The following is a 14,028-nucleotide window of genomic DNA, read 5'->3' as shown; positions in this document are numbered from 1 at the left end:
TGATCAAAGCTATGAGCTGATCGAAAATATTGAAACCTTCCGGCTGCAGTCATGGGAAGAGCCCAACGACCTATAGGGAGCTATAGAAAGCTTCCCTGAGAGAGGTCGATTGATGGGATAGTGCACGTCCGTTAATCATCAGGACACCCGCTAGCCTGGAATGAGGGACCTTGCATATCGAGCCGCGGACAGCTCGCAAATATTTCACAAGCGGACTGGCTCCTGCAGTTGACTCGTCTAATGTTCCCGAAGAGGCAGAATATATTCAAAGGAAGATGAGATATCATCCTCGATCTCTCCTTACTCCCCGGGCACGGATCGGCAACAAAAGTCTCATACTCAAGAGGACCGTCGTCGGGAAACGTGCTGGTATAGAGTGAGTAGGTCCACGGAGGACTTTCACCTCTGCCCCGCAAGCCCCCGCAATCATGAACTTGAATGTAGTGATCAAGGTGGCTGTATTGCTATATTCATTCGGCTGTATCTCAGCCAGAACGGACGCTGGACGCAAAACAAAAGAAAAATTCGGAAATGCGCAACGGGGAGTGGAACAGGCCCAACGGAAAGTTGCTCGACTTGAAGACGCTCTGACGCATCTCCAGCCGAAGCGATTCTCGACGATAAATCCAACGGAACTCGCAGCCGCCGCTGAAAGACTCGCTTCGCAGTATGGCGTCAAGCCCGAATCTCTCCTCATTTTGGATCTTACGAGCGTGCTAGCGGCTGGTAGCCTGAGCACTAGATCTAGTCTATTGTCTCTCAGAATTCGAAGAACGGATCTCCGAGCGATTGACGATCTTTTGAGGAACAATCGGTCGATTCATCAGGATGAGTTCTTGGACGTCTTAGCAGCACCTTTAAAGGTCATCGTCTTAATTTCTAAAGAAGCATTTTGGTTCACTCAAGCCACATTTAAATCGGATCTCGAGCAAAACATTCGTCATAAACTACTGCTCCTGATCATATCAGGCGATGATACTCGAGCGAAGGCCAGCCAGGACGTCGTACCGCAGGTTCGAATAGCGATGTGGATCGAGAATGAGTTGGTTCTTCCTTCTCACTGCTGGAAGAATTACGATAATTTATTTGTCAAGAGATATCCGGCATCAATGACTGCGTGTAGTTCGACTGCTTCTCGATGCTCTGTGGAGGACGTCCGTAGCAAGGTCCATGGTATTGGGGAGAGATATGCTATGAATGTGTATTTCAGCTTGCTATGCAACTTTTCGATCGTCCAAGCATCATTCATGGTGCAGCTAATAGATCCGAATGAAGAGCCTGAGCTATCTGAGCAAGCTTTCCGATGGGGTGTCATGGAGGTGGAGGCCGATCAATGCTATTCCTTCATCCCATACGCTCCCGTTGGCCTTGCGGGACTGCTGAAAGCCTTCGAGCCGCTCGTTTGGTGTCTCGTTTTCGTGACCACTGTCTTCGTGGCCATTGCTTGGGGCGCAATGACACGAAAATCGAAAGTGGCGATTTCTTGTCACATGGTGTTAACTTGCATCACAGCCCGAGAAATTGATTTCGCTCCGAAGACTTACGCCAATGTTCTCATTGGCTGTGTCGCACTCTCATTCACCTACTTGGTCGGGACCCTGAACTCGAATGTCTTCATATCTGCATTCTTGGATCCTTCGCGCGAGTACGAGTCCCCGGGCTATGTGCACGTCTGTGATTGGAGCCCGTCTTGCGCGAGCAGCAATCGAGTAGAGAAAATATTGTCATATATGCCCGTATGTCGAGCCCCTCCTGACTCGCTAACGACAATCAGCAAACCTTGGACGCCGTTTCGACCCTTACTCGGAGAATCACCGAGGGCGGTTGGGTTCCTTCAAGCCTCAAGATCTTTGCCCCGTAAAAACCGCAACTTCCAGCAAATATCCTTGGGATTGCTTCAGAACAGCCAAATTCTTAACCGAGCTATACAGCACGGTGTGCTGACGCGAGGAAGATTCGACCTGGAAGCGGTGATGTGGAGAAGGAGGGAAAATTTACGACAAGGCACCACCAAAGGACTCGGCGACTTTTTCGCTCTTCGTGCCATTTTCAAAAACAAGAGCAAATTGGCCATAGAATACTTAGACTACGGTGCAACGGTCGACAAACTTGAAATGAAAAACTACTTGAAGTTCCAACCGCTCTTCATCTTCTGTTTCTTCATCGCGATGAGCGTAGGGTTCTGTGAGCTATGCTGCACTTCATACCTTTCCCGAGTCTGCGGCGATGCCCGATTTGGATCTCGCCCGCAACGTCGCCGATGTCCTCGATTGAGCCGGATAACTGCAAATCTCCGGCTTCGCCGTCACCGTGACTGCGAGCCCCGGAGCCTCTGGGAATCCAGAGTCGTTCCCTCGCCTCGGAGAATTTCTTATCTACATACTCCAGCTCTCACCTGAAGAGAGACATGATGACTAATTGGTCGTAGGTAGTATCCCTCAGCTACAGCGCAATGAGCGATGCGCTTCATACGGGGGACTTATTAAAAACGCTACCGGTCTTCATCCACGGCTCCTCAATTGAAATGAACGTAGGGTCTCCCATTCATGAGCCATGCAGTGATCTTTTCCTTCTGCAGCGAGATGCGGATTCCGCGCCTTCTGGGGCTAGTGTCACCGAGCGGTGATCGTGATTCCCGTGACGTGTCCGCCCGCGCTCTTTCCGCCACCCGGAATTTCCTTGAGCATGGAACTTCTCCTTACTTTGCGTCCGAACCTCTCTGAAGTTCGACTTTGGCTGCAGGACGAGTGTAATGGAACTTGGAATCGAATTCGATGAAACTTGAGCGACTTAGAGTCGAACAATGAATAAGGTCGAATTCGGAAGATAAAATATGTACTGTAGTTCTTTGGACTAAAGGCCACGTTTCTCAATTGTTCAGAGGCTTTGGATTGGTTCTCGTCATACGGAAGAGCCATGATATGAGAGCATGCTCTTGTGAATAAGGAGAGCCACATATCTGGCCTATCGACTCGATAAACGTCCCGGAATCGTCGATCGGATGGTACGAGGAGCGTACGCAGGGGGGCTAGAGGGGCTTTAGACCCTCTCCGCCCCCCCCCCCGTCCGGAGCCTGCTCCTTAGTATGAGCATGCCCTTCATTAGGGAGGAATACCATGAATTGTGGTTCTTGAGAATCTATGTATATCATTTCAGAACAAAAGTCGGAAGCCGGACATGTGCAACAGCTTCCCTGTCCCGAGATGAGGCATCAGACTGGGCTGTGTCTGTCATCGCGTCACCCCATCGATACCAACTCGAAGTAGATACCGTCATTTTCGCCCTCCCGGCAGCAATATCCAAACTTTTCCCTCGGTGGAGCCTTGAGCTGACGAACTTCTTAGGAATAACCTGAGGTCCATGTCGGAGTACCGCCGGCTGTATCTGTTGATATCATCTTCTAGACGAATCCCAGCTTGTCACTAGACTTAGAAGATGATGTATCCTCGAGGCCTAAGCTCTCGTTAGGCTCGTAATCTCGTATTAGCTTCGTCCCTCGAGTGTCTTCGGGGCGCTTCTTTTCCGATGAACAAGTGAGTATTCCTGAGATTTGGACCTTGCCATTTTCCAACTTTTTCCGGAGAGCAACTTATTTTATTCTGGCGAGGTACTGGAGACTTGAATTCGGAGTGAACTATGTGACATGTTTCTCGGGGATGAGAAAACGAAATCCCCGGTTCCGAAGGAGGGATGCCAGAGATTCCGCGGAACCCAGCTTGCGCGCCGTTGTTTCTGGACGTGCGTGTAGGTGCCTATGTAAGGAATAGGGATCCGACGCTACGTTGTGCCAACAGAAAATCTTCACAAATTCCGACGCCATCGATTGATCGTTCCGCATCGAGGCGAGCTTTTCCGATTCGCTAATTGATCCAGAAGAATGAAACCTTTCGCCTGCGTTCGTGGGAAGCACGCGAGGTGCTTGGGGGCAAGGCGGAGTTTTGTTTTGAAACGTTTCTTCAAGCGGTCGATTGATGGGATGATGCACGGTCGGATGCTCTACGGAGACCCAGCTAGCCTGGGATTCAGGACCTTGCATATCGATTCACGGACAGCTCGCAAATATTTTACAAGCGGACTGGCTCCAATAGCCGACTCGTCTAATGTTTCAGAGAGGACCGAATTTATCCAAACGAAGATAACATATCCACACAGCTGGGATTCGCCGCTACTCAGGCTGAGCAAACCAAGCTGCGCAAGTACAGCTATATTCAGAGGCAACACCTTTTCTCCCCATTGGCTAACGAGACTCTGGGCGGACCGGGGCCGCTCACGATAGAGCTCATCACGAAGGTATCAAAACTCTTGATCAAAGCCACGGCTGACAGAAGAGGGGGAGCATTGCTCCGCCAGAGACTCTCCTTGGATGTGCAGCGAGGCAGCGCGACGGCTGTGTTGGGTACCATTCCTCACGGGAGAGGGTTGCCCGGTCGCGCTTCGCTGCGAACCGTGAATGTATTTCCTTGGAACAGGCAGAGGGCCACATGAATTTGATGAAAACATTTAGTTCATTCTGTGTTCGCATTGTTGTTCACATTTCTCGTTCATTGTAATGAATGTAATCAATAGGTCGATATTGAATGATGAACAACCATTCGCCTTCCGTGTTGGCCTGATGGTGTTTTGTCAGCTCTGATTAGGACCTTGTACTCATCTGTCGGCATGCGCTCTAACGCCGTTCGGAATAAACGAACTAAGTGGTTGCGTTGATCAGATAAGCTTTGCAACGCTGCCACGATATCACGATCCGTGGCGTTATCGATCTGACACCGTCTGTCAACTTGCTCATCCAGAGCACCCATGAAATTATGCAAGAACTTGTGGTCAGCATCGGGAAGCAGCAAAAGAGATGCTGCGAGATGTTAGATTTGTCCCTGCACTTTGAATGTGGGCAAATGTATAAGAATTCAGTATGATCTCTGTCGCCCCGAACGATGTCATTTGGAAACATGAATTATACTTGCGTATGTTCCTTAAAAAGTGATTCGATTCAGCGGTTGAGCCAGAAATCAATGTTAACAATGGCTCTGGCGGCGCAAGCAATTCGGGAAGCTTTACCTTCCCGCTTGCACAGCACAATCCTGGCGGCTCATTCTTGAACTTGAGTGCGCCACAATATTGGCATGACTCATTCATTCCGCCGGTCCTTACTTCAGGTTTGAGGCTATAATCGCAACATGGGTCGTAATGAGAAGAACTATACTTTAATTCAGCACTTTCAGATCGTCGAGATCGAGAATTCCGTCCTCTATTGCATGCCAATCTAGCAGCTCTTTCATAATGGTTTTCGCTGAGTCGGGCGTTTGCGGTATAAAGACGATTAATTTCTAACCTCGATTCTCGATGATCAAATGATTCATTTGCACGGAGTTGAGCAACATTACTCCGAATGGATTCTTATCGCGATTCTCTTTGCGTGTTGGTCACCGGCACCAGAGTCGCCCTCCGCTTCGCGGCGGAACGTGTCGGCCGACCAATTGATTGTCGCTTGGGGGGCATGATGGTCGCTTCAAAAACGTTTTTCTAAAGGTTTCCCCTCGAGTGACAAGAGAGCAAAGGGAACGTGAACACCACCCTACAATGTTCAAAACGATACTGCCATCCCATTGGTCGAATTAGCTCATTCCAATAACGATGAGGACGAAGTACCGACAAATTATCCCCCCTCCATATAAACGGCTAATGTCACGCGTGTGTCACACCTGTTACATGGCCACCGCCTTCCACAAGAGCTCGACTGCCTCTGACAGCACGGCTGCCGATTAACATTTTCCCCATGAACTGAGGAGAATGCTCAGACTTTCTCGCAAAGCATGCTCCGTCGAGTTTTTCCATGTCAAAGTTCAAAGGTATTGGCGCGGAAATCCCAGCATTATCAATTATTCCATCTCCCTAGAAAACGATGCACCATTAACCTTTCCCCCTTTGCATCATTATCTTTCCCCCGTCGCATTCCTCATCATGGAAAACTCTTCTCACGAGCCTGTCGCCAAAAGAACGCGTTCTTCCACGGCTCCCGGAACGCCGACAGCAAATAGGACTCGCTCAAGACGGACACGAACAGCCCCACCGGCACACTCCGAACACGATCACTCGGAAGATTCTGATCAAGGGCTCCTCCGAGCAGCACAGCGGCAGAGGCTGAGTAGAGAATTGCGCCGTAAGCGCGAAACTTCCGCAGAACGACAGCGCCGGTTGGCGGCGCATGCAGCCGCACAACGCGCGGCACGATCGCGTCGGAATCCCCGCGTCCGCGCAACCCCGCACGAACATATAGTTCAGCCGGATGACTACGGAACAGGACGATTCGGCGCGAACGATTCGGCGCGAGACGATTCGGCGCAGGACGATTCGGCGCGAGACGATTCGGCGCAAAGGATGATTCGGCGCCGGACAATTCGGCGCAACGGATGGTTAGGCGCGAAAGATGATTCGGCGCAAAGGTAGATCCGGAGCGCTGGATAGAAAGGATCCGGTCGCTTAGCGATCGAAGAGGAAACATATCACGGTTGAGAAAAATTAACGATGGTTCAGCGACGGAATCGTCAGAGTGAAGTCGAATTTCACGGTCTACTTTTCGCTGCAAACCTCGCAAATCCTAATGTTGTGAGATGACTTGACCTGGGATCCCTGTGTTTTCCTTTCTCATTGATTATCGCCGAATCATCTTTTGCGCCGAATCATCCTTTGCGCCGAATCATCCTTTGCGCCGAATCGTCTCGCGCCGAATCATCCTTTGCGCCAAATCGTCTCGCGCCGAATCGTCTCGCGCCGAATCGTCCGCGCCGAATCGTCATGTACCGATGCGAATTGAAACTTCACTGGCGCTGAACCTTCTCGGGTATATAATGATCACTCCCTCCAAAAATCTTTGCTGCATGTTTTGTGGTAATGGAATGCATAGCGAACAAACAGACATACATGCGATTTTTATACATAGAGGTATACCGATTCTGTGATATCAGAACTCTATCACTCGGATCTCGAACGACACGACCATCCGGAGCGAGCGTACTTCGGGGCGTCGATCGAATTCCTAGGATTGTCCGAGCGGCAAGACTCATCAGAGGAAGAATCCAGTCCGGAAGTGTAGACATTTGATTATCTTTTTACAGCCAGATGGGAGTCAAAAGGAGTCGATTCTGAATTTCGACCCTCCGAGAGGTTTCTTGGTTGTTGGGTCGTGAGTTCGGAAGTTGAATCACGGATCATGAGGCCGGGATAGGGCATGGCGACATGCATACACCTTGCGGTTTGCGGTACACTTCCCCGGTCTGAAATCGGTTCTGGGGATCCGAAATCTACCGTCCCAGAGTTTCTGGAGAAATCACAAAAGTAGACTCGGACTAGGCTTCTCCTCCGTAGCGGAAACCGAAGCCGTGTCGATAGTGATGGCCTTCATATCAGACTTGACGGATTTGTCCTCCCGCTAGAAGTCATTCGTGAACTTTCGAGCAATGCGAGGCGCTCCATGCGGCAACCATTCCCAGGCTTGGGTTCCGCCGCGTTAGAAGGTCCCGCTCGGGAATCTCTCACCAGGATTCTTCGAGGTGAGCATCGAGAAACCAGAGCCCATGACATTCCGCCTGATCTCAAATTCCTTTTCGCCTTACGCAAACGCGGCGGCGGAAGAACTGAGCCCCGGATCGCATGCTCTGGGGCTCTGTAGGACCGTCGACGAACGAATATGAATGCTGAATCGTGGGTACGCCCGAATCAGTCGTTGCTCCTGGAATCGGAAACTTAGCGATTGTTGCTCCGCTCAGAGATTGGAGACATTTATAGCAGTCTGACGTGTTCATTTCCGGCTAGTGCTTGGAGTTGCTAGTGATAAATATATCTGCCGAAGCCATGGCGGAATTTTCAATCAGAGATATTGTGCAGGTTTTAGGGGAACCTGGTGAGCGCGGAATCCGCCAGACCGGCTCCCTTTCCCGAAGAAGCACACTGAGTGACAAGGGAGAGCTCTCCGACTCTCCACCGTCTCGGGTTGACAGCGGGCGTCGCCATCTTGAAGTGGACCACTCAGCTATATCGAGTAATCGGAATCCGAAACACCCAAAACTCGTTTTTCGTTTTAGAACAGGCGCCTATCAGACCCTTGCTCAGCCTCCGGAGCTCAGTTGAGTCCCCTGGCGCGCGAGAAGAAGTTCCTAATCCCGGGAGTATTCCTGCCCTCACTCAGTGGGTGCGCGAGGGCAGTGATTTCAGGTAGCCCTCCTCTACTCCTATGGGAGGAACACTCAGCTCAGCTGCTTGACGGAAGAATATTGTGTGTCCAGGATTCGTGGCTCATTTTTGACGCCTTGGCTTTACGCAAACCAGCGTAAATCCTCGTCGCCTGCGGGGAGAAGAAACGTTTCTTTCCAGAAGAATCCTCAAAAGTCGATTCCGAGGATGATTCGCTTCATACTGATCCAAAACCGCGCTGGCAAGACTCGTTTGGCAAAATGGTACATGACTCTGGAAGACGATGAAAAGCAGAAGTTGATCGAAGAGGTGAGATGATCCATGATGTCATTGCGCAGTTCGGTCGGAGCTATCTGATCCATGAGGAGGAGTTATCTTGAGGTCGATCGTGTTTTCGCAGGTGCACGCCGTCGTCACGGTCCGGGACGCTAAGCACACGAATTTTGTGGAATTCCGCAACTTCAAGATCATTTACAGGTAAGTTAGGATTGGGAATTGGAATTTTGTCCGTAAGGTTTCGTGAATGTATTCACGGCATGTTGGCATTCCCATGACAAGAAGTGTTCTCCAAGAGGCAATCCTGAGGATGTCTAGGACGTTTCTAAATGGAGCCATCGTTTCAGGCGCTACGCGGGCTTATACTTCTGCGTGTGCGTGGATGTCAAAGAAAATAACCTCGCCTATCTTGAGGCCATACACAATTTCGTCGAAGTGCTTAATGAGTACTTCCACAGCGTATGCGAGTTGGATTTGGTTTTCAATTTTTACAAGGTGAGATATACCTTACGTTGCCACATCAACATGACCCGTGAGAGAGGGCGTCTCGAATTCATCGGAAGTCTAATGCCATTCCCCTTGTGCCCAGGTCTACAGTGTCGTAGACGAGATGTTCCTCGCCGGCGAGATACGAGAAACGAGTCAGACGAAAGTTCTCAAGCAATTACTCGTGTACAACTCACTGGAATAAGGAACCGGAGATGTCCGATCAGATCGCACCCATGCATGGGCTCCGGCAACAGCTTTTGGGGATGTAGACTGGCAGGTAGCAAAGTACCAGGATCCACTTAGTTAGTAGGAACATATCTGGAGAAGATGCCAAAGCTCTCAGCATGACCTCAGTTTCGCGGATGGCTGTTTTCGTATTCTCGGGTTTCGTTCCGCTGAAGATCTCGTGTGTCAGATCAAGTGTTCCAGGAATGGAGGGAGGTGTTAGTTGTTGCGATTGATCGAGAGAGACAGAGAGGAGGTTTACTCCCAAGAGTGCAATTTCGTGTTCTGGCTCTTCGGGACACGAAGGTGTACTCTCGACCTGATCGCCATCGGGAGTCGAATAAATGTTCGGATACCCTGCACATAGACTCTTGCAAACTCATTCTTATGGTTTCCTCGAGGATTGTTTGAGGACAGGGGAGGGCGCCCCGGGACGGAAAGCGGAAGTCCAAAGCGGACTTACATCTCATGTTTTTGGCCCGTTCCGAAGAACTGATTAAACCACCCAACTATTTTCTCGATGAAGGACACTTGTGTGACCTTCAACATCCGGATACGATCGTTCAGACACGAATCGCTCATGCTCGTACCGTCGAGACCCCATTGTCAAGAACGATGAAATGGAGCGGGAATTCGATTTTCAGTCGGCACTCGTGGTATCTTCCCGTGGATTCCGTTAATTTCCTAGGGAAACTCCAAGGGACGGGAAAACTGACCAAAAAGACGCGTCCTCTGATATCGCAACCCTAATTATTGAGCCCCAGAGAACTTCCCACGATACACTACGCAGATTTCAGGAAGCTTTTTAGAAGAAGAATCATTTGGCTTTATTTACAAGGGTAGACATACCTAAATCGACCAGGCGTAGACTCGTTTAGAGATTATATACACTTTTTTGAAAGCCGAGGAATTGACACAAATATGCAGGCTTCCATAGCAATCGTCCGAGATCACCAGTTTTCATTCGAACTTCTGCTTGCGCCACCTCAAACAGAAACTATAGATGTACCGCGCGATCAGGCCAGTTGAGAAGATTATAGGGTACAAAGTTGGCACGAAGAGGGGTACATATATCGCGTATCTTTGGTCGTCGGGAAAGTAGAGGAGGCCGAGAAGGGAAGGATCGAAGAACGCTTTTTCCGAAGCTGTGAACGCATCCTCAGCGGATGCCATAGCAGATTCCAGGTGCCCCTGAGGAAACAAATCGGTCGTCGATCCGATACAGCCTTCCACTCTGATTATCCGGAAAGAGGCAGCTTCCAGCCACAGAACAAGACTCGTGACTGGAGTTCTCACCTGATCAAGGAGTCGGAGTGCGTTTCGAGCTGATGCGACGGATGCTACGGTCTAAAGCGAGGGACTGGGGTTATTCCAATGAATGACCGGCGATCTAGTTTCCCACGATCGTAACAAATCCTCTGATATCGAATCGAGATTCAGACTCCGGATACCCACCAGCTGTCCAACGTTCTCATTGATCACCATATTCCCAATTTTGTTGACGAGATCGGCTAAACTATGCAGGATCCTGGCTGTAGCGCTCAGATAGTCATGAGCTCTCCTCCGCATCATGAAATCGATTTCCCAGTCGGAGAAGACTGCACCATCGCGGCGGAAGTGCGTGTCGAACTCCATCGCTGAGCTTTTCTCAGGGACGCCCAGTAAAGGTCTGATTTGAGTAAGGAGCACCTGCACATGGATCACGCGGAGAAGCTTTAGTCGTCATTTCAGTCGTGAAGGCCGCTCCCAAGACTCGTACTTGGAAGGGCTTGTGCAGCCGGAAGGGAAAGCGAGGGAATACCTGAAGCCAAGGCTTGGGGTGACGTACACCGTACCTGATATATTTTCCGGCTGTCCAGGGCCACCTTCTGCATCCCATCGCTTGCTCCGTGGAATTCAACGTTGTAGAACATGACACCTCCCCATCGAGGTGAGATGAACGCATTACTCTCGAGCTTTCTCCCTACCAAGTGTGAACACTGCATGAGTTTAGCTGTCAAGTAGGTACTTCAATCAGGCCAGCCGGTCGGGCTTCTTCGCTCGAGAATGACTTTGTCCCGATCTTTTTTTCTTCAGTGACTACTCCGTAGCCTCCTCCTGACTCCGTCCTCCGGGATCAGCCATCGAGCCCCCCCCCCCACTCATCATCGGACAGGTTTTCGGTAAGGCTAGACGGAGACAGAGCACTGGACGCAGGAAAAAAATTGACGACCCTCAGTGCGAGAGAAAAAAAACTTCGACCCCTCCGGAGCTCTGGGGTGGAATGTTTCCCATAGGCACCCTACAAATGTCCCGACCTTCACTTCAGGGACACGATATCGCGCAAGGCATCCGGAAGGTATCACTCACCTTCCTCGTCGATTATGTGCAAAGGTGAAATCTCCTTGGGAACAGTGTAGACGATGAAATTCAAGACAGGGCTCTGCGACACTTGCCCGGGCAACAACTTCTCGAACTGTCTCACAAAAAAGCGAATTGAGCTAGAGACTAACGAGGTCGAGTTCGTCCGGTTTTTCACGCTATCACGAGAGAGCTGACCTGATTGATGAGCAGAGCGAGTTTATCGTGTCGGATCTGGAAGCCGCCAGACTCGGGATTCTTCTCGGTGTGCAATTTGATCGCATGCCCGAACTTGAACTGAGGGACGAGTCAGATTAATAGTCGGCTGGCTCCTCCGCAACACATCGCAAGATGTTCCCTCAAGAGAATTTTGCTGCTTTACCTGAGTCTTCAAATTGAGTTGCACCACATGTTTCAACCTGTTCACCACGGGTTTCATGTAAGCGTTGTAAGCCGCCTCGCTGTTCCAAGTCACCTGAAAACCATTACTCGACCACTCAGTACATCAGCTGGCCATATGTAGGAGGTGGATCTTGGACACATGGAAGAGACCGCAGTATAGAGTTTTCTGCGTACATCAATGACTTGAGGCTGAGGCACCACGCAAGTGATGACAACGTCCACGGACGGTGAAGCGTGCAAGGAGCGCTGCTGCTCTTTGGTCGGCTGTAAGGAAAAGCTTCCACATTTATTTGCAATGATTGTTGTAGCTGATCGATTCTCGACCCAGCCGAATACTAGTCCCGTAATCTCATCATTTTTTTTGAGAAAAGACTCTATCGATCTATCGATTCTAATCGATTCCACAACATCCTATGTGGGCCTTCGTTTCGATGACGGAGAACGGGGAATCTTCATCGAGACGATGGAAACCAGTCACTGTGTTCTTTGAGGGTTACCTAAACTCATCATGGAAAAGACGAGAACTCATGCCTATGCCTTACCCGCTTCCTTTCTTCGCTCGAGAAGGGCTGCGAAATACTCCGAAAGACGTCTTCACGAACCACGCTGTACACCACGCTTTTGACGAGATAACGTGCCAGAACCAGCAAGTCCTTCTCCACTGAAGACACGAAAACTGTGCGGTGACCGCCGACTATGGCACGAGGGTGAGCCGGAAACGATTTAGACAGGACAACCACAATGTCTGCCGTGACACCTTCCAAAAGGGTTTTGAAATTGTCATCCAGAGACGACAGACTCTTGGAATTCAAGATCACGTCCTCAGCATTCTTGCTGACTCTTCTAATGTTCCACGAATAAGAGAACCGCAGATGGGCAGAGTTGACGTTGGAGTCCCTGATGGCGTTCGCTTCGGAAATGGATGCCGAGAGCGGATCTATATCGATGGAAGAATCGTCCACCATGAGCAGAACATGGATCAACTGGGAAACCTGTCGGGCAAAGAGTCGCGTCAGAGAACCTGAGGCCGACGAGGGGTTTCTTCCGGATATTCGACCGATACGATACTTGCATTGCTGTTATGGAGCTCAACGATTTCGTGGAAGGGGATGTAGGCTCTATGTATCGCGGTAGACTTCCACCATACGGGTACACCGATCAGAAGAAACGCGAAAATATAGTAGGCTGTGGTGATGTCCGTATACTTATCTGGAATAATATGGGATCTCTCATCCAGTGTTTCCTACGAATCTGTGATTCCCCATGACACCCTCGGCTCTCGACGAGTAGCAACTGGGCACGAGTGACCCCTGACCGACGTTTCTCGTTGCGGGACCTCTAGGTACCGAAGACCCATCCCGACGATGCGTGCAGCGAGTGGAGGTTCACCCGTGAGGTATACGAAGCTTGCTCCATGGGGTTCACAGTAAAGCCTACAGCTCTGGTTATGACCCAGCCAAGACTTCCAACATACCATGGTGAGAATGTTTCGATTTGACGACTGCTGGAGGTTCGGCCACATCCGTGGAATTCGTCATTTCACTCTTAGACGCACTTCCCTCGGAATTTTCACCCGGAGAAACAGTTCATATCTGCTTTTCGAACGCCGTGTTTTGATGGTGGCGCTGCTTCTGACACCGGCCTGCTGAACTGCTGAATCTCTTAGCGGCGCGGCGGCTCGTAGGGTGTGCGCGATGCACCGACACACAATTCGGAGCGGGAAGCGATGAGAGGTCTCTTGAATGCATACATGCAGATGTCACCGGATTTTGAGAGAACTAGCTAAAGAACGGCCGGCGGAAACCCCGATTCCTGTCGAGGTGATGGAAGGATTCTTCAGCGGAATAAGAATCAGAGTCAGAGTGAGCTTACGGTAGATGGCTCACGGTCGGCTGATCCGCGTCCCCGAAAATCAATCTCGCTGTTCGGGACTGCTCGAAGCGTGTGGGTTGTATAAATGAGGATGATCGTCGTGGAACGAGCGATTAAACTCGTTCTGCGCTTTTTTCGAGTAATATATCTGACGTAAACAAAAGATCCGCGATATATCCTCCTCTCCGCTTCCCTCGCCCGCAAGCGCTACAGCTGGCAACAGCCTGCGCCGCCACC

At 50.4% G+C, this 14,028-nt stretch overlaps 2 protein-coding genes across 2 annotated transcripts; one reads left to right on the top strand and one right to left on the bottom strand.

The window, feature by feature from the left end:
- Positions 1-8,266: 8,266 nt before the first annotated feature.
- Positions 8,267-9,541, top strand: LOC100897476 (AP-2 complex subunit sigma). The gene is made up of 4 exons (XM_003740832.1): positions 8,267-8,496; positions 8,588-8,664; positions 8,811-8,958; positions 9,053-9,541. The coding sequence occupies exons 1-4, from the start codon at positions 8,395-8,397 to the stop codon at positions 9,152-9,154; spliced, it is 429 nt and encodes a 142-aa protein (XP_003740880.1). The 5' UTR covers positions 8,267-8,394; the 3' UTR covers positions 9,155-9,541.
- Positions 9,542-9,987: 446 nt separating this feature from the next.
- Positions 9,988-13,552, bottom strand: PIG-S (phosphatidylinositol glycan anchor biosynthesis class S). The gene is made up of 11 exons (XM_018638536.2): positions 13,394-13,552; positions 12,992-13,128; positions 12,462-12,911; positions 12,094-12,183; positions 11,900-11,992; positions 11,716-11,814; positions 11,527-11,632; positions 11,013-11,140; positions 10,633-10,866; positions 10,474-10,524; positions 9,988-10,368 (listed from the first exon to the last, which is right to left on the bottom strand). The coding sequence occupies exons 1-11, from the start codon at positions 13,455-13,457 to the stop codon at positions 10,138-10,140; spliced, it is 1,683 nt and encodes a 560-aa protein (XP_018494052.2). The 5' UTR covers positions 13,458-13,552; the 3' UTR covers positions 9,988-10,137.
- Between the last annotated feature and the right edge of the window lie 476 nt (positions 13,553-14,028).

This window comes from Galendromus occidentalis, unplaced genomic scaffold (genome assembly GCF_000255335.2).
Source record: "Galendromus occidentalis unplaced genomic scaffold, Mocc_1.1 scf7180000077087, whole genome shotgun sequence".
Taxonomy (NCBI): domain Eukaryota; kingdom Metazoa; phylum Arthropoda; class Arachnida; order Mesostigmata; family Phytoseiidae; genus Galendromus; species Galendromus occidentalis.
The sequence above is the reverse complement of the archived record's forward strand: the minus strand, read 5'-3'. Positions and strand labels throughout refer to the sequence as shown.